This window comes from Vicia villosa, linkage group LG6, assembly GCF_029867415.1.
Source record: "Vicia villosa cultivar HV-30 ecotype Madison, WI linkage group LG6, Vvil1.0, whole genome shotgun sequence".
Taxonomy (NCBI): domain Eukaryota; kingdom Viridiplantae; phylum Streptophyta; class Magnoliopsida; order Fabales; family Fabaceae; genus Vicia; species Vicia villosa.
In genome coordinates, this window is record NC_081185.1 from 1,952,682 (window position 1) to 1,972,825 (window position 20,144).

At 34.6% G+C, this 20,144-nt stretch overlaps 2 protein-coding genes across 8 annotated transcripts in view; both read right to left on the reverse strand.

The window, feature by feature from the left end:
* Positions 1-8: 8 nt before the first annotated feature.
* Positions 9-6,656, reverse strand: LOC131608723 (NADPH-dependent diflavin oxidoreductase 1-like). 4 transcript variants are annotated; one of them, XM_058880248.1, is made up of 13 exons: positions 6,487-6,656; positions 4,886-5,058; positions 4,701-4,778; positions 4,279-4,383; positions 3,913-4,004; positions 3,296-3,480; positions 2,696-2,793; positions 2,515-2,589; positions 2,153-2,263; positions 1,546-1,668; positions 1,331-1,450; positions 1,000-1,216; positions 9-896 (listed from the first exon to the last, which is right to left on the reverse strand). In XM_058880248.1, the coding sequence occupies exons 2-13, from the start codon at positions 5,021-5,023 to the stop codon at positions 367-369; spliced, it is 1,872 nt and encodes a 623-aa protein (XP_058736231.1). In that variant the 5' UTR covers positions 5,024-5,058; positions 6,487-6,656; the 3' UTR covers positions 9-366. The 4 variants fall into 4 exon arrangements, with proteins under 4 accessions (XP_058736231.1, XP_058736230.1, XP_058736228.1 ...); XM_058880247.1 differs by having other exon boundaries at positions 4,886-5,065; XM_058880245.1 differs by having other exon boundaries at positions 4,886-5,098; positions 6,487-6,655.
* Positions 6,657-10,384: 3,728 nt separating this feature from the next.
* LOC131608725 (protein SWEETIE-like) overlaps positions 10,385-20,144 on the reverse strand; it is a 31,468-nt gene continuing 21,708 nt past the window's right edge. For 3 of the 4 annotated variants that reach the window (XM_058880251.1, XM_058880253.1, XM_058880254.1), the window contains 19 exons: positions 20,029-20,096; positions 19,148-19,241; positions 18,362-18,564; positions 17,869-18,013; positions 17,688-17,756; positions 16,896-16,952; positions 16,578-16,664; positions 16,249-16,377; positions 15,958-16,161; positions 15,363-15,827; positions 14,563-14,628; positions 14,256-14,353; positions 14,055-14,154; positions 13,751-13,895; positions 13,324-13,631; positions 13,109-13,243; positions 12,822-12,989; positions 12,606-12,731; positions 10,385-12,351 (listed from right to left, as the gene is read on the reverse strand). In XM_058880251.1, coding sequence (XP_058736234.1) covers positions 10,819-12,351; positions 12,606-12,731; positions 12,822-12,989; positions 13,109-13,243; positions 13,324-13,631; positions 13,751-13,895; positions 14,055-14,154; positions 14,256-14,353; positions 14,563-14,628; positions 15,363-15,827; positions 15,958-16,161; positions 16,249-16,377; positions 16,578-16,664; positions 16,896-16,952; positions 17,688-17,756; positions 17,869-18,013; positions 18,362-18,564; positions 19,148-19,241; positions 20,029-20,096 — 4,200 coding nt within the window. In that variant the 3' untranslated portion in view covers positions 10,385-10,818. The remainder of the gene's footprint in view (positions 12,352-12,605; positions 12,732-12,821; positions 12,990-13,108; positions 13,244-13,323; positions 13,632-13,750; positions 13,896-14,054; positions 14,155-14,255; positions 14,354-14,562; positions 14,629-15,362; positions 15,828-15,957; positions 16,162-16,248; positions 16,378-16,577; positions 16,665-16,895; positions 16,953-17,687; positions 17,757-17,868; positions 18,014-18,361; positions 18,565-19,147; positions 19,242-20,028; positions 20,097-20,144) is intronic. The other variant, XM_058880252.1, reaches the window with a different exon arrangement.

Here is a 20,144-nt window from a genome sequence, read left to right on the forward strand (position 1 = left end):
ATGGATCTAAGAAATATTCATAATTACCCAAAATCTAATATCACTGTTGGCAAAATGTGTGCGAAATACTACTACTATTCAGTATTCACAAACCAGTTAAGTATTTACAATGTATAAATGAAATAATAAAGATCACTTCCTTAAATCAAATGTAATAATAATCTTAATAAGAAAAATTGGACATAAAAAACTGTATTATTAGTACCTCCTTGAGAAACCCATATCATCTAAAACCGCTTTTACGATGGAGCTGGCTGTAGATCGTTAGATTAATCTCGAGAAAATTCCTCAAAATCTGGTTGCAATGTGAGGCTGGCTGTAGGGATACAATCTGCTTTTTGACGCCTGCAAAACTGTCAAGTGTCATCAAGACCATGCTTCAATGTGATATTTACCAGATCTTTCTAATGCCCTAATCAACCTAGCTGCATCTTCCTTTGAAACATCATTTTCTTTTGAAACAATCTCCTCAAAAGCTGAAGTTACATCCGTAGGCATATTAGTTGATGAACCTGCTATATAAACAGCGGCTCCCTCGGCTAATAGGTTCCAAACCCTTTCACTGTGTTCCCTCATCTTATGCTGAACATAAATTTTCTCAGGTTGGTCTCTAGAGAAAGCAACATAGAAACCACCACCCTTTGCTTCTGAAAGCACACCATTCTTCTGTGAATGATTCAGCCAGAAGTCCTTGTATAAAAAGTCACCATCTTCATTCCAACAGCCAAAGAAAAATATAACTGGAGCAGTGTAACTAGTTTTACTTTGCAAGGCCCTTTCCTCTATAAATCCGCGAAAAGGCGCACATCCTGTTCCTGGTCCAACAAGTATGAGGGGAAGTGAGGGTGATGGTGTTGGAAGAGAACCTTTTTGGAACCAGGCAGGAATACTCACGGCTGTATAAAACAAGACACATGACAAATTATTTAACACTATAAAAATCATTTTTGAGAAAAGCTAAAACAAACGGGCAAAAAGTGGCAATTTTTTTGTACATACCATCGCAAGGATCTAATGTAGCTAGCCACGAGGAGCATAGTCCTTTCTTTTTCCTCTTGTATGGTGTTGTCCAGGACACAACATTCACAGTCAAGTGTACTTGATTAGGGTGAGCTGATTGAGACGATGATATGGAAAATGCTCTTGTTTTCAGTAGAGGAACCAATTGAATTAACCACTCAAATGGCATTTGTACAGAAGGAAAATCCTCAAGCACCTTTTTATCCCAGAAGAAATAGAACATATATATGAGTAAAATGATTCAATACGTAAAAAACACTGAATTGAATCAAAGCAAAATAATGTACAATATACGTTTAATTGAACTCACCTCAAGAACTGTTCTTCTCTCCTTCTGGTTGTATTGGTATAGGTCATCTCTTCCTTCTGGCGAAGCGAAATCCTTAAGTCTTTCTTTCTCATGTTCAGCTGTTGCAAAAAAGCTCATAACCTGGGACATCAAAATGTTGCCGAGTTAGCTTTTGATGAGGAAACATTGGTGAAGAATGAAAAATTCAAAGGAAAGTCAAACATACAGCATCTTGCCTCAAAGAAATACCGCCGAGGGGAAGCAGAAGCAACATCCATAGTCAATTCCACAAAAGTTTTTAATTTTACAGGCATTCTAGAGCCATGTCCATTGCAACTATCCATTTCTCTGGGACTCACCTGAAATTTAGGGGATATCATATTAGAAAAGCTTACAAATGCTTCAATCAAACAAAAATATGAATCTAATAAAATATGTTTATGGCGTTGAAGTCTTGTACTATTAAACTCAAATTTCAAACACAAAATTAATAAATCATGTCTACATTCAGATATAACTCAGAATTATACAAGGAGTTTCCCTGTTTCTCTTTTTTCAAAATCACGTTGAGACATGTTTTTCTTAGCTGATTAAATGTGTGAACTCAATGCTGAAGAGGGTCAAAGAAGCACATTCATCTTAACTGTTGAAGTTGTAAGGATTATGCCTTTAGGTATATAGGGAGGAAAAGGGATACTCAATAATAATCATGTATTGAAACTATAATATATAAGCAAATATGAAAACTGGGACAATCTAAGATGTTCAATGTTAAGATTAATGTATTTTTAATATAATTGAACAATAATTAAGCTTAGAAGACTTTTACCAAAAAAGACTTACGGTGATGAGTGAATCAGGATCCAAATTACAACGTTGTATAAAAGCATCAACTGCGGCTGAATCTTGACCAGGTAGAATTTCAAGAACATCACCAGTGTCATACTGAACAACCTGCGGGACCCAAAATGCATATATACATTAATTCAAAGAAGGAAGATGAATAACTTCATAATTATTTTAACGTGTGTTGTAATGTAAGTAACATACACAGAATACAAATCACCGTAAATTGTGATTCAATGTATGTACATAAATGAAAAAGCTCTCTACAATGTTATACATGTGAATTTCATCATAGGCCTTTTGTTCCTCTTATCATTAGACAAGTTTTGCAAATAGGTTAAAAAGACAAGATAGCTTACATCTGAAACAAATTCAAATTCAAAATGACGAACATCTTTTCCGAAGTTTGGTCTGGTTAAAGGAAGATTCTTCACCTGCATGATTAGCACGGAATAAAGATTAAGACATTTGATCACTGCTACCAAGGCGTAACTGTCCATCAGCATAAAACTACCAAAGGTAAAGTGTCCTATCTAGTACCATCTTAAGAAAGCAGTCAGGATGCCCACTTCTGTCAGAAGAAGAATTTCCAGGATGCATTGAACGAGCACGCCGAAGAATATCATGACTCGTTAAATCTGAACGATTCATATGTTATAAAATTCTAGTCAAATATAATGAGAACAACTAATATTTTATTATCAACAATGAGGGTACAAATGTGCAAGGCGAAATCAAATCATAACTCAACCATAGTAAACCGTGCATTGGAAGCACTAACTAACCCGAAATACACACACACACACAACTTGAGGTGATTTTGCTCAAATATGACAAAAATCAAGCTTTGGAGTTAAAGCATCAATAACTCTAAAAAATTTACCATCATGAGTAATCCAAACACACAACGCACGGCCAATAATTTGCCATAGACTCTAGAAGAAGTCAGTGATTAAGGAATGAAAGCAAGGGGTTCGACCAATTTTGAACAAGCTAATACTTAATATGCATCGTATTAAATTCATATGAAAGGTAAAATGAAGACAGCAAAAGAAATATACATAAATAGGCTGTTTGAGATCATAATAATTGCTAATAAAACATTGCAACCCAACCAAGAATTTACCGAGTTTGTGATACCTGATGCACTTGAAAACCGCGACTCGATATTTTCAATATTGTGATATGAGATTTGGACTTTAGGTCGGTCAATCAACACTGTATCTTGAATTACAACATCTGGGCCATTTGGTAATAGTTCTGGTTTGATCATGTTTAACATTCTCCATAGAGAAGATATCCAAGGATCAAGAGTACCTTCATAGCTACAAATAATTATACAATCTTTAGTAGCGGAAAGAAAAACTCTATACTCCAAAATACAACTACTGAGAATACTATAAATAAATTAAAAAACAGCATGCTTTAAAGAAACTGCAAAGAGTAAAGTAACTATTGTGTATAACCTAGTTCTCCGTAGCTAGTAGTAACAAGGTATAATACCAAAATCCCAGGGGTAGGGTAGATTCATATCATCCAAGGAAGCATTTATCAAAGAAAAGAAAAGAAGAGTATTCACACACTTGAATGAATACCAACCACTAAAAACAAGAATACTCAAACTCAGAGTACATTCAGGACAAATCAATAACTTAATCACATTGTTAAACCTTTTCATATTCCACAAGCACAAAGGTAGATGTTTCTGCTTAATCAAGCAGAATATTCTTAATCGACAACATAATCCAAAATCATACCCTGAAGGATGTTGATCATCTCCCAAGCCTCTTTCTACAATAGTTGTTCCTCCAAGGTCCATTAATCTTTTGTCCAGCTTCTTTGCAACAAACTGCCACAGTTTGCAAGTGAAGGTTATTCAAAACATGAAACTAAACAAAATAAACTTAAGTGCAAAATAATAAAATTTGTATCAACTAAAAATTAAGTTGTTTACTCATAATCAAAATATCATTCAGTACATATTTAGCTCATAGTGATTAAGTATCAAGAAGAACATAATCAATAAACAATACAACTCTCAGAAGTACTGCAATACTTATAATCTAACAGAATGAAACACAACTTTTCAAACAAAAAAACCACAATTCAATTAGCATGATTACATTGTACTTCTGATAACCAGAATCACCCAAACCGAAGACAGTGTAATGAACCCCTTTTAGCCATTGGTTGCTGAGATTTCTTTGAAGAAGAAACCTCCAAAAGATCTGGAATCACAAAAGAAGAATTAGCAAAACTATAGATTAAAAGAAACAACCTCAAATAATGCAAAGGAAAGGAACAAAAACTAATTAAATAAAAGGGCTAAATGTTTTGTCTCTATAATTATCTCAATTTTTATTTTCAGTCCAAGTACCCATTTTTCCAGTCTATATAAATTACAAACTGCATGGTGTTAATTTTGTAATTTGTAGGGACTAAAAAAGTGGTCACATACATTATAACAAAAAATGTAAATTTTATTGGAACTAACGACATATTTAACTCTTAAACAAAATATAAGAGAGGGTTTAAAGGAAGTTACCTTCATGGAATCAGGGGCGTCACCCTGGCCTGTGGTAGAAACCACAAAAATGACAGCCTCTTCCTGAGGTAATAGACTCTGAACAAAGCAACCCATTAGCTAAAATTTAAACCTTGATACCAAAAGAAGATTTTGAAAAAATATATCCAAAGATTGCACAAGGGCATAAAGAAAATAAATCATACAGGATCATAATCATGAAGAGAAAGAAGTTTGTTGGGGCAGGATCTTCGTTCGGCTTCACGAGCAAGACGTTCAGCAGCATCCAATGCATTGCCGGTTTGAGTTGCATACAGTATGAGAAGCCTATGATGGTGCTGCATTTCTCTCTATAGCCTAGCCTCTAACAATTCAAAACCTGAAAACTTTATGCGATGGCCAGTAGCGTATTCAGAACCCTGATCATGGGGTGCGAACAATTTAACTTTAATTAATAATCCTTATCATTCATGCAAAAATAAATATTAAGAAAAAACTTTAATAAATGTATTCAAACCCAAATGAATTACATTTATAGACATGTCAGTATTGCTAATGTCAAAAACCTATGACACCGACGCCGATACATATATATTTTGTAATTAATAGAATATGAACATCATTTATAAATTATTTAAATTGAGAAGGAAAATTATTATATGCGTCTAAATGGAATAATTTATTTATTGAAAAAAAATCCTAAAACAAGATATGCTAGTATTCCTCTTCATCAATCCATCTCCTACCAAAAAATTACAATCAAATTTAAGATCTTTAACCATCTCAATAATCATCATTAACATGAGAATTGTCTAAAGTGTGTTGAAGCCAAGAAAAAAAAAAACACTTTCTAACCTGAAAGCTGACACATAAAATAAATATGTCTCGAAGTCAATTGTACAGAAAATGTTTTCATACTTTTAAGCACCTTACCTATTAGTTTCTACAAAATGATTCAAAATAGATCTGATTGCGAAAGAGTCTATTCAATTTAAGACATTTGGTAACCAATTTCTTGATAAATCGAATTCTGGAGAATCACCATCAACTCACTTTCATTCCAAAACATACTAATTTTACAATCACACATAGAGGTTCCAAGTCATATATATATAAAACGCTTTTGAATGCCAGGAAATAATAGTCCATACTCACCAACAAAAGACATAATAACAATTTATGTCATCGAAATCCAAGAGTCTGATAAAATAAAATCTCAACAAAACAAATATGTGGTAGCTTTTTTAAAGCTCAGATACAAAATTCCTAAATAACACATGATACATTTCTGTTTTTCAACTTGGCCCAAGTTAGATATTAAAGTATACGTCTCCCACTATTCTTCATCATCTTGTATGATGGATTTAAGGTACTTAACTTCAAATATAAGGATTACACAGATGCATTCAAATCTCAGAACATTTAACATATAGTAGACTTTCATTTTCAGACCTGAAGTTAACATGCATTAAGAGAATATGTGACCTAGTGTCAATCCTAAAACCCAACCTAAGTTGTCGATGGCGTGCTATAGCGGCGACACATTTCTGAGTTATTCAACAAATTCGGAAAATTAACCATGAATTGCACAAAATTAGGAGCTTAAAACCTAACAACAACAGTAAACAGTGGCAATTTTCCTATTTCAAAATTCAATTATATTACAAAAAATGAAAAACAGTAGAGCATTGAACAATCGAATGAATACAAACCATAAAATGAATGGAAAAATCAATAAATTGAATTCAAGAATGAAAAAGTTGAAACATGAATTTCTCTAGGGTTTATTGGAAGAGAACTCACTAACCTTCACAAAGAGAAACTGGAATATAGAGCGGCGGCAGCGAGAGAAGTTGCGTAGTGGTCGGCCCCGTGGAGGTTGACGGCGGCGACTTGTAGAGCAAACGGAGAGAGAGAGAGAGAGAGAGAGAGAGAGAGAGAGAGAGAGAGAGAGAGAGAGAGAGAGAGAGAGAACTGGGAAGAAATTTTAAAACCGAACCGTGTAGCTCGAGTCTTGGTTTTACCGGTTCAACTGTAATTAAACCGAATCAAAAATCTCTCAATTTTTACTCCTAATCATCCAAAGTCCAAACTAAGTCCATTAATCAATTCTAGTAATTCATTTCTCACATTTGAAGAATATTAGGTAAATTTTTCATTCTCACTTACTCTTTTAATATTGATGCATCCAATTTCTTCGTAGATTCTACTTAAACTATATTATATTTCATATAATAGAAATGTAATATCATTTTTCTCCTACTTAAGTTTGGTCTAAGTTGTTACGGTTTATGTTGTAATGAATTTTGATATATCTTTCTAAATCTAGACTCTTAATATGAAAACTAAAATCTGAGTTATTTCTAGTTATGTTTGTCATGTTTAGGTTCTATTGGGTAGTTGTTTGTTAATTTTTGAAGTATACTTTAATTGAGATTATGATATGCATTGTCTTATGTGATTATAGAAAAATGGTTGACAAACAATCAAGGTACAAGCATGATCGATTTCTCAACATGATTTAGTGTGTAAAAAGAAGGCTAAATCCTCATGTGTAGTTGGAGATTCATCTTGTACTATCGAGGGGCCATCTTCATGGATCTCTGACTCATGATGATGCACTTGCTGATTTCGTACATGATCTAGATGCAGTTGTACGTGTGCAAGATCCACATCATCTAATTGGACCTAGTGTTGTCGCACCTAACGGTTTTCCTGAAGGTCCAAATGACATGTCAATACTTACTATATATGAAAACCATACTACTATACATGTGTGGGAATGAGAGGTAGCATAAATATTTAATTATGCTTTTAAACATCTATTTATACTAATTGAATCGGACATTGATATATTTATCTTTGCAGTACCATGACCCACTAAAGTGTATAAACTATGCTAGGAAGATAGCAAAGTTGCGGCAACCAAATGAACTTTGGTTTTAGGAAGTATTTGGGCTATTTGGATTGAAGAACTTTTGTAGGACTTAATATGGTTATATTGAGCATGGTCTTTTGTCGACATTTATTGAGAGATGCCACGTAGAGAGGTCATTATTTCATCTTCTCGTTGGTAAGATGAGTATTTCTCTCAATGATATGTCGTGCTTTCTCCATCTTTCGATCACTCTTCAATTCATATATTTGGGGCAACAAACCTAACGGTGATATAATTAGGAGTTGATTTAACTGATGCCAAAAAGGAGATTTTAGATACCAGAGAATGTCATGCCAAATTTTCATCTCTTAAGAAAAATTATATTAACCACTTGACTATCATTGAAAATAATGATGGTGATGATGCACAGGTTTCCTATCATAGATAATATGCGTCGAAAACATACTTCCTATTTTTGGTTGGCACAACCATATTCATGTGTGACCTGGGGCTATTGTTTGGTTTACTTGTACTTCAAGTTAGATGAAGTTAGTCAATGGAGGACGAGACAAATGATATGAATCAACTATCTACTTCATTTATTTACATGCCAGTGATTTATTTTATATTTTGAAAACTTAGTATCCAATCTTGCGGTCGACTAATACAAGTGGAACAATCCCACCATCCATTAGTGGAGGCCATTTAAATTCAAAGAAAAGTTATGTATGGACGGGCGCAACACAAGGATTATTAGCACCTATGGGATTTGAACTTGAGACCTTAAGAGGGGCACACTCTTATGACCCATGCCTTCATCTACAAGCTAACCTCTGGGGGTTATTTACATGTCAAGTATTAATTCCATAATACTTGTACTATACCCTTACTAATTTTAATCTGAACTATTTTCAAGTATGGCTCCTCCAACATTTTCCAAGTATCATCATGTGAATGTATGTTTTCGACTACACTGGGGAGTTGCCACCTGTGTGCTCGATTATTCCACTCGGGAGGAATGTGACGGTTGAGCCGTACAGACAGGCTCTTGGTTGTATTCAGGAGGATGATATTTGTTTCACACCATATAATGAGCATCATTCAGATACGACCTTTGGAGATAATATGATGGTACTATGTGTGGCTGAGTTATGGGTCTCCACATATGTATCCACATATACCTCAACGAGCATTACGATAGTTGGAATATGTAAATGGTGGGAAATGCATCAATTGGATGTGAAGTTAGCTTTTCTTAATGGACCACTAGGAGATGAAGTACATGTCAAGTAACCACCAGGTTTTAAGATCAAAGGGCAAGAAGAAAGTGTGTGCAAGTTGAGAAAGACATTGTATGGATTGAAACAGTACCTAGAGTATGGAATAAAAGAATTGTCAACTTTTGGATCTAGCTAGGATTCAACAAGGGCACATCACAACATAGAGTGTGTGTGTGAAAGGTTCCAATGAGCAAGAACAAATTATATTTTTCCTATTTGTGGATGATCTATTGGTCACAGGTCCAAATGAGATTGAATGGCAAAGTTCAAAACGAGCATGGAGAATGAGTTTGAAATGTGAGATCTAAAAAAGTTTGCCTATTTTCTAAGAATGAAATTTGTAAACACAAAGGTCAGTATTTTCTTGCACCATAAGCAATATGCAAAAGACATATTAAAGACATTCAAGATGAGAAATTGCAATCCTGCAATTACTCCCTTGAAAAATTCTTTCTTGTCGTGCCTATGATCGCTGTGGAAATTTGACCAAAAAAAAAGTTTTCATTGAGACAATTTATCGTACCTATGATTGCAAACTTCTTTCTTGAACCCTAAAACATGTTGCCTTGTACTAGTACATGAACCTTTCCAGATTCTCGGTAACCATCTAAAAACATCTTTCTACAAAATCGGTCCATCAATTCTCAGTAAGGAAGCACTTTAAGATGTGTAAAATGTGCATCTGGGACATTCAGAGTCTTTACACAAATACCTAGCATGGTTATATGAGGAAATAGAAAGTTAAATGTTAATCTAAATAGTTTAGTTGCCTCCCATTGAATTTGAAGAGTACTTGACAATGACTTATATTTCAATTCAAGATAAATGATCTTCATCCATGATAAATGATCACCATAATATTCTTTAACTTTTGCTTATTGACCATGAACTTCTTGACATGTTTTCTCATCAAGGAAATCTATAGTTGTTTAAATGGGTTTGATCACTTTGATTTTAATTTTTTTTTTTTTTAATAGTTTAAGCATACAGTTATAGAAAATGACTTATTAACCCTCTATTGACCTTTTTTTTTCATCTTATCACATCAACTTTTTGTTTTCTCTTTATTTACCTTTGCATTCTCATAAGAACATTATAAATTCCTCGAACTTATTTAGTTGTAAGAGTCTTGCGGTACCTACTATATCAAAGTTCAGATGACAAGTCTTTCTATAAAGTAACTTATACAGATATGTTACGAAGTGTTTTGAAAGCAGTCATGTGGATCCATAAATTTTCTTCCAAATGCTTGAACCTAATTTGATATTCCCCATCGGTAATTTAAGGGTAAATAATTGCAATCAAAGCTCCAAAATTTACAAAACAATCCACTTATATTTCCGTCTAATTCACCATTTCATTAGAGAAAAAAATTGAATTTGAATAAAAAGGACACAGAATATTGAAACTGATTATGCTTGAGCCAATCTTTTACTTTAAAACCATCAGTTTTCAGTTTTTATTTCCAACAAAACGTAAGAAGTCTTCTTCTTTTCCTATTCCAACAAGTAATCAATAAATAATTTGCATAGGATATATATTAAACATTCATGAATGTCTGTTGTTCATAACGGACAATTTCAGTATATCATCAAAACTCTGAAATAAATGTGATAGCAATCCATCATTCAGTTCAGCAACAAATTTTGAATAGAGGTTGAATGTCATAAAACTATAGCTATGGAAATTTGGAACCCAATGTACTAGCAAATCAATGTGAGGCAATAATAAATAAATAAACTACATGCAACATATTACAGGCTGACAAACATTTCATTCTCTATAGTCTTCACTCTTCAGCTAATCATTCTAATTTTGTACCATTCTGTTCACTTTCTACTGGGCTTTCACATTCCTTGCTGAATTACGACGTTTGACTTAGCAAGTCTTCCTTAGCATCTTCATCTCATCTGTCACACTGTTCATTATTATCTGACTCAGAAACATCCTTTTGAAGCTACGGAGAAACTGATACAACTTGTTAATGCATATCCTCTTTAGTTGATTCTTTAGCTTCTACCTCAGGTTTCTGATCACAAAAATCTAGTTCATTACCAGCGATTGAACTTACCAATTTTTCCTCTATCTCTTTATATGCAATTTCTCCTTGACTTTCAGATATTCCTTGCTTAGAGTCGTAATTCTCATTTTCATTCGCACCATCTTTCTTTTTGTCTTCATCACTTCTGTTCCTCTGTTCAATATTATCTGACTCAAGAACACTCTGTTGACGTTCCGGAGAATCTGATACTACCTGTTCAGGAACATCCTCTTCAGTTGGTTCTTCAGCTTCAACGTCAGGCTTCTGATCACAAGAATCTAGTTCATTTCCTGGGATTGATGGCACCTCTTCTTGAAGCTCGGAGCTTCCCAATTCTTCGTTCATCTTTTGATGTGCACTTTCTACTGGACTTTCAGATGTTCCTCGCTTAGGGTCATGACTCTTATTTTCACCGACATTGTCTTCCTCCCCGTCTTCATCACAACCCTGTTGAAGTTCCGGAGGATCTGATACTGCCTGTTCAGGTGCATCTTCAATTGATCCTTCAGCTTCTACCTCAGGATTCTGATCACATGAAACTAGTTCATTTCCTGGGATTGGGGATACCTCTTTTTGAAGCTCAGAGCTTCGCAATTCTTCTTCCACCTCTTGATGTGCACTTTCAGCTGGACTTTTAGACATTCCATGCTGAGAGTCATGACTCTCATTTTTATTCAGATTGTCTTTCTTAGCATCTTCATCACATCTATTATACTGTTCATTATTATCTGATTCAAAAAATCCCTGTTGAAGTGCCGAAGAATCTGATACTGCTTGATCAGGCGCGTCCTTTTTAATTGATCCTTCTGCTTCTACTTCCGGCTTCTGATCACAAGAAACTAGTTCAATTCCTGGGATTGGTAATGCATCTTCTTGAAGCCCAGAGCTTTGCAATTCTTCCTCAATCTCTGGATGTTCCTTTTCTGCTGGACTTTCGTCATGACTCTCATTTTCATCCACACCATCTTCCTTAGCATCTTCTTCACCTCTATTATACTGTTCATTATCATCTGATTTCTGATCACGAGAATTTAGTTCATTTCCTGAGATTGATGATGGCACTTCTTGAAGTATAGAGCTCTTTGATTCTTCCTCCATCTTTTGATTCTCATTGTCACTTGGCTCGTTAACCCCAGGACCAGTTTGATCATGAAACTCAACATCTGCAGTAGAAACTTCCATATCTGATGAGCTATCAACAATGCTAGGATCTTTCTCTTTGGCAGAATGCTCTGTGTTTGATTCATCTCCACCTTCATTTTTAGAGACTGGGAAAGATTGAAAAGCATCCCAATCATCTTCACTGTCATCATCTTCCTCCTCGTTATTCTCATCTGTTTTCATCACAACAGCTGAAGGTGCGGGATGTTTCTCTTCACTTACTCCCACTGGCTTCGGCATTTTAATATCCAAAACTGGAATTTTTAGTTCTGTTTGGTTTTTATCATGTGTTACAGAAGCTCGTATTACCCCCTGCATGTCGTGGCATAACAGAAGTAAGCAACAGGAGATTTTATCAGAATATGGACAAAGTTCCTAAACATCTGTAACAGAATCCATGACTCAATGCATCGTTATTAAAATTAAGATGATGTTATATTATCATCTGCAAAACATCTTATCGTTTATCTAGGTTAACCTTTCTCCTTTTAATAAAAAATTACATATGAATTATAATGGAAGCATATCATTTCGTTGCACAGAAAAAAGAATAGCACCAAAAATACCTGAAGTTCCTGACGGTGCAGAGGAGGCATTGATAGTAAAACATCCTTGAAATGCATGGCGGATGAAGGAATTTGAGCAAGGCGAGAAACAAGCTTGATGGCTGTGTTTCTTAAATCCCTTATTTCCTGTCATTTGTTTGAATGATCAAAAGAATGCATAATAAAATCACGAGGAGCTAACTCCAACAATAGAAAATCTCAGTTTATATTGATTACCGGAGAAAACCCGTCTGTTGTTGACAAGAAAATCGTGACAATGGCCTCCAGAAGTAAGGTCATAAAACTTCTCTGGCAGTCATTACCTTTAGCTAGGGCTTGTAACACCACCATGAGACTTAAACATTCACTGGCAATGTTTACCGACTCTTTCGTTAGAGTATTCTGCTATCAAAAGAAATATAAATCCCTTAGCAACACGAAGAATTGCAAAATTCAATGAGCAAATAAAATGAACTCATGATATTATTAGTCACATTAATGGCAAAACAAAAGCAAATGTGTACCTTTAACATTTTGTGGATCAATGTGAAAATATCAGTAATTAGCTCCCCAGCAAGAAACATTAAGAATGAGTTATCTTCTGTATTAACACCTCTTTGAATCCTGGCTTTAAGAAATTGCAAACCTATAACTTGGACCTGTCAACGACAAATTACAGTCATTAGTATTTCTCTCTGGGTAACATCAACGATGTGATATTTCCTACATATTCATTTACCTGCATATTGGAATCGCTGAGTACAGTTTGGAAACATCGAACGCAATATCTTATTGCAATAACACAGATGGATTTGCTTGCTTCACAATTATCAACATATTTGCTTTCAAGAGCCAGTTTCGCAATTAATATGATTTGTTCAAGAGAAAATGCAAGCTTTGCATGTATTAGTTTCCGTTGGTTTAAACTCTTAACCTCCTGCAAATGGAATTCTTCGATGCCATACTTAATCAAAGCAGCAATAACACTCAGACAAGTTTCAAACATTTCTCTTAAAGGAAGAATGCTATCATCCAGCGCAGCCTCATCTACAAAATAAAATTGAGAATAACTCCCTTAGTTATGCAGTTGAATGAATCAAATTTTATTTTTCACGGGGTGGGAAGTATGCGTATGGATAAAACTGACTTGGACTAAAATAGCTCACCATCACTTATTCTCTTTAACAAAGGTATTGTACAGTTGACCATGTCAATAGCTTCTGATAAGTAAATCTCAGTTGAAGCCTCCTTAACACACTTGTAGCCAACTAAAACTATTGCTAGAACCATTGATTTTGGATGTTGGGTCATCTTGAGTAACCATAATCAGAGCAAGTCAGTAATGATAATCATCTTTTAGGATTAAAAAATTGCACCAGGACTTCCAAGAAAATATAATTTTAAATGTGTCAAAAATGATAGTAGCTGAGATAAAAACCAGTTATCTAGAATCATACAAAACAGGCACACCTTGTTCTCAATACGTTTAATTACTGCCACAGTTGTGCTACATAGTGTATGTATCACATTTTCTCCAGAGGTTGGATGATCTACTGAAATTGTGTCAGTTCTGGACAACAGACATTCATGAATATTTAGCATATTATATATGCAAAAATGTTTATCAAATAAGAAACTACAATAAGTTATTAGTCACAGGAAATCAATTACCTGTGAAATAATTTTAAAAGGTAGTGTATACAAAGTTCCATCGTTATCAAAGTAAAATTTTCACTATTGAAAATCTCTTCTGGGCAATTTTTGGCAACCTGTAGGGAAAACAAATGAAACTTGAACTTTGCATGTCATAAAAAGTGAACCAATTAGGAGAACAGCTAATAAGATTAACACGCCATTCAACAACAAATCGTGCCTAATAAGAAAACGAGGACTTTCAGTGTTTTGAAAAACATACCCTACAGGGATATAAAATATAATGCAGAGTTAAAATCCTGAAATCAATTTCTCGAATGCGTACCTGTGATAAAATTGATATTGCAAGACTATTCCAAGAATTATCCATGTATGTGGAATATGAAAGAATCTGCATCCATTAAACACGATAAAAAAATATTAGAATTCTCTACATGATAATTCCTTATATGTATTTAACTATGTTCAAAGAACTTGTCATGAATAAAAACAAGCAGAACTATTTTACAGTCCAATATCCTCATACAGAGTAGTGGATTGGCATTGATATACTGACTTAGTGCAGGTATGTCAGCAATACCGACTGTCAGTAGATTTAAGAATTTTAGGTGCTCCCAATTCAACGCTGTTGCAGCTCCAAATTTGTAATAATTATATACATTGAAGAAAACAGAGAACCTATTTCACCGGGATTGATCTATTAAATCACAAATTTAATTGAATATCTACTTTGCATGTCAAACATACATGCAAGTTCTGTGTCAAGGATAATTTCTCCTTAAACATGGTTAGGTGGAGGAACATCATTGGTTTTACACATTACCTCGCGTAGGGACCCGTAAGCATAGACAGTGCATAGACCCACTTTACCTTATGTAAATTGCAAAGGATTGAGCTATTGGCCACTTGGTCAATAGAAGCATTTTTTTTATGGGTAAGTCAATAGAAGCATTAATACCATATAAAGGACCAAATCTTCAAAAAAAAAAAAAAGCTTAAGCTATTAGGGAAATATCATGAAGGTAATAGGACTTGATTGAGAGGGCTGAATGTTGCACCCACTACAAAAATAAAATGATGTCTTAGAACTGTATGTTAAATAATACTGTAAGAAACAACACCCACCTGCAGCAGTTCTTTACAAATATCCATGTTAAGCAGTCCCTCTCCAAAAAAACTCTCAGTTGAAAGAAATTGAAACATTGGTAGTACAATTTCATATAATTTCAAGCCTGGGGGGTTCACATCATCGCTTGGGGAGTTCCCACCATGCTTCACATTAACAAAAGCCAACTGTATAATTGGTTTGTACAGGATAGGATGTTGTGACTGAAACAGACCAAGAAGAGAAAATCCCCATAAGAACTTGAAATCTTCAAACTTCAATTGGACCATGCTATACTGACATTTAGCAGCACTATGTTTGTCAGTTTCTTTGACTGAGGCTTTGGTGGAATCATCTCCTTCAGAATTCACTGGAACTGAGTCGAGTGCAAGTGCTTGCAAAATTACAGGCCAAGATTCATCTAAGCATGGCCGTAATTTTGAAGAAACAACAGGTGATTGCAGCCCATCAAGAAACAGATTCCACTGCAAGTAAAGTGCGACTAGAATGAGAAAGAAACTCTGATGACACCAACATAATCATAATGATCCAGGTTTGTCTCCGAGATGAAAGTATGCACCCATGAATATCTGGAAGGTTCATGTTCATGCTTACCTTCCTCTTTGGGCTCAGGCACAGGCTTATATAACTATAATCCTTCAATGTATGGATCCAGTACTTCCCTAGAACACTCGAGCTCTTTTGGAACAATGGTAATAATGTCGAGTACTCATCTGGAACTCCATCTTGGTGCTTCCTCATGGATGCATATATATAACACTTGAGAGAAGCATGAGCGGCCAGAAGTCTTACTTTGATCTAAAATGTGAATTATAAAAAAGATAAAAGAACTAGATATAAAATATTGAAATATATTAAGTTTATATAACATTTAGAGTCACATGCCTTGCTTGTGACCCATTCCGCAAACGAAGGATAATAAATGTCCTCAAAGTCATTCAGTGGCCGTGAAATCAAAGAAAATATGCGCCTGACCACCACTTGATCTCCACTGATTATTCCGCTTGTTAATATCTGAAATTATTACATATTACAGAGTATAAATTGTGTTTAATTTCATAGTTAAGGAGCTTCCGTAAAATATTCCTAACATCGAAATGACTAGTTTGAGATATGTTTAGAGTAATAACTAGGTGAACTTTAGGGTATTTTAAAACATTTAATAAATCAAATTCAAAGGTAACTGAAATGAATAGAATGATGAAAGCTGCAACCTTGGTAGCCAAGTGCAAGCCTGCCTCCAATAAGCTAGGACTAGAAGATGTGTCCAAGGTGGTACGAACTGCAGATACTAGCTGGGCCTATATTTGTAATAGTTTCAGTTATTCCAAGAGCATCACAAAACTCATAATCTACATAACTATTAAAATGAAGTATCTGTTCTATAGGATGTTTAAACACAAGCATGTGCATATATTAAATGATACTTGAAAAGAAATAGAAAGAAAAAAACTTAGTAGACACACATAAAAATTAATTGACACGTGTCAAGTAAACAATTTAGGGGGCGTTGAAATCATTTTGTGGAATACCTGATACTGTTCAAGTAGAAGATGCTCAGGAAGCTCTGGGTCAGCTGCTTTTTCAAACTGTAAATCCAAAATTCACATATAAGCACGAATTAACAAAAATTGACCAATAGGGAGATTATAAGCTACACCATGCAGTATACACAACATTAAATTAAGAAGAAAAGAAGATGATAAATACAATTACAGAAGCGTTAAGCTTAAGAAGCAATCATGGAGGACAAAGGATCGTCAAAGGCATAGGGGCATGTGAGAAACACACTACAAAGAAAAGACAATAAATCTTCAGTAGAAGTAAGCTCTCCAGTGCCTTTAAATACTATCAGGGAGGCTCAGTTAAAGATACCATTTTCTGAACATCAAAAAGAGGCCCAAAACAGACCCTGCCTCATACCAGAACTACAAAGTGTGAAGAAATCATGAAGATACGCACATTTCACCCATGCCAAAAAAGTAAAATCTAATGTTAAGAAATGTGGTTGGACCTAACTCAAACTTACAAAACCGGCTTGTAGGGGGAGGATTTTCCCCACTTATAAAGACACGTCCAGGTCATATATTGTCCAATGTGGTACTCTTAACATCTAATAAAGAGAATAACAGTTAGCAGACCCCACCCTAAAGCCCCTCCTCTTTTTCTAACAGAGCATCTAAGTCTAAAACTAATAACACGATGTTATAGTTATTGGGAAAAGACACAGGAAAAACTACAAATTAGCTACAAGAAAAGACGTATACAAGGAAAAACAGGCATAGAATAAGCGCATCCATCATATATCATAGAAAACATACTACCTTATCCACAATAGTGCCAAGAAGACTAACGCCTACTGGCTGCATGTTCTCAAACTGAATTGTGCTAATCTGATGAGAAAAAAATAACAAGGGTGATATTAATTCTAATATATCTTTAATATTTCAGAAGAACAAAGGGTAATTTATTCACTAATCCTATATTCTACTTGGTTGGCAGTACCTGATAAGCAAGTGATATTAACTCTTGCAAGTGGAGAACTAGCCAATCACCATGGGACTTCCCACTTGCATGTTCTTTCCTTGCCAAAAAGAGGTCAAAATGAGCAGGATTTCTTCCTACAGCATCTGGTAGATGGCTCAAACATCTATAATAAAATAACGACTCAAATTACATTCAGTAGTACTACAGAGAGACTAAAAACAAGATTCTTTAATTGGCAAAAAAATACATCAGCCTCAAAATATAAATCAAGACCGATTTTTTATTTAATACTTTACTGAAGGATGAGGACATGTTTAGCATTAAATAAATTAACACCACATGACAAAAGCCTCTTTTAATTATCTTCAATAGTAAAAGAGGGCAGTGAATTTATTCAAATTTATACAAATTTGAAATAGAATAAATTTTATCATTTTTAAGAAAGATGTATGAACTGTAAGTTCAATGTATTTATAGCAAAAATTAAATTACATGATTAGGAAATACATACTCTGCAGCAAAAAGTCTAGTCCTATATCTGAGGTACTTCTCTCTATTAGCTGCACCGGTGGATGTTTGAAACTGGTTCTGAGTGTTGTTGGAGCCAGAAACCATATTATCTTCATCATTAAGGTTCAACCTTGAATCACCATCTGAAAAATCACTTTCTGCATTGTTATTAGTTTCAGTGTTTCTCATTGACGTTGCAAGGACCTGCGATAATTCCCCATTAAACCACTGTCAAGATTTGGTGAAATGTTATGGAAAGTAATACGAAGGGGAATGGGAGAAAGGGGCTACTGAGGGGAGAGAAGGATTGAATTGAGGGTAAATGATCATTTCTTTACTCGAGCAATCTTTCTTTTTTATTTAGGTATTTCCATAAGATATTGTACTTGGAGCTTTGCCCTAGTTTGCTCCCTTCTATTTGTCTTGTAATAAAACCAATTCTTATCACTATGCTAATGCAGATACAGAGTTTATATGTAACATAGTTATTTTGGGAACTGAAGCTTGCTATAATGTGCATAAAAGACCAAGCATATAAAAGTTGATTGCTCTTCATCCCTGAAAGGATCTTGTTATACATCAATTCCTTTACTTTCGGGCCTTTTAAAATCTTCCTGGTTTCAGAACTGAATTTCAAACAATAGTGTGAAAAAGGAAACATCCACATCTTTCAAATGCATCTAGTACTATTTGCTTAAAAAGTATCAATTTTCCAGTATTTCTGTAGCACAACTTCTAGACATTGTGAACCATGCAGAAAAATGTGCATTAAAAATAGAAAGCTTACCACTTTGCGACATACTGATATCCAATGTGAAGGACATGAAGGACATGATGCATAGAGTAATCGCATAATAGTGGTTCGCACTAAGTTACCAATTCTGCATAAATGAAAAGAGTAAGAACTAAGCTTTATAAAAGCCTAACAGAAATTAGTTATGTTGGCCAATATCTAATTTGTTAATAAAATATAAATGATACCTATTGTTGCCCATAGCTAAAATTTTGAAAAACATTTCTAATTTAAGTACATAAATAATGCTAACCATACATTTATCTTAGTCCCCTCATGAATAACATTAGTAAATCTTAAAATAAGCTTGGATCTCATCCCAAAAGCTAGCTCAAAGGATGAGGTTGCCTAAACACAATTATATAGTCAAGAGCCCGGGAATGCGAGCAATATGAGACTTCAATACCCACCTTCCCGCTTAGCAATGGCCGTGGGTCCAATTCCAACATTGCAATTCTTAATCTGCCTCTGATGCCATACTAGGTTTTTATATTGGGCTTACAAGTTACAACCCGGTTTTGTAAGGTTGAGTTAAACTTGGCCTAAATTTTAAGATGGTATCAGAGTCTGTCCAAGATCTGTTGACCACCTACTATCAGGTCACCTCACCACTATCACATCACTCGGATCATGCTTCAGATGTTAAGTTCTAGGCGTGAGGGGATGTCTTAAGAGTCCCACATTGGATGAGTTAGAGTCAACCCAAATTCTAAGAGTAACTATAGTGTTTTCCAGAATATCATTAGTATGAATGCAATCATATGTGTTTAAACAAATGCCCTTTTCTTTTATTATTAGTAACATGAAACTATTGTAGGTTAGTGCCAGCAGGCAAGAGTAAGAAATCTTTTTTTTTCTTTTTCTTATTCACATACTCTGAATCAGTTTCTTCATCTAACATAAAGAACAGGTTATCTTCAATCTGCTCAACAATAACAGAAGCCTGTAAAGATTAAAACCAACTTTCAGCACAAAAATAATATACACTAAT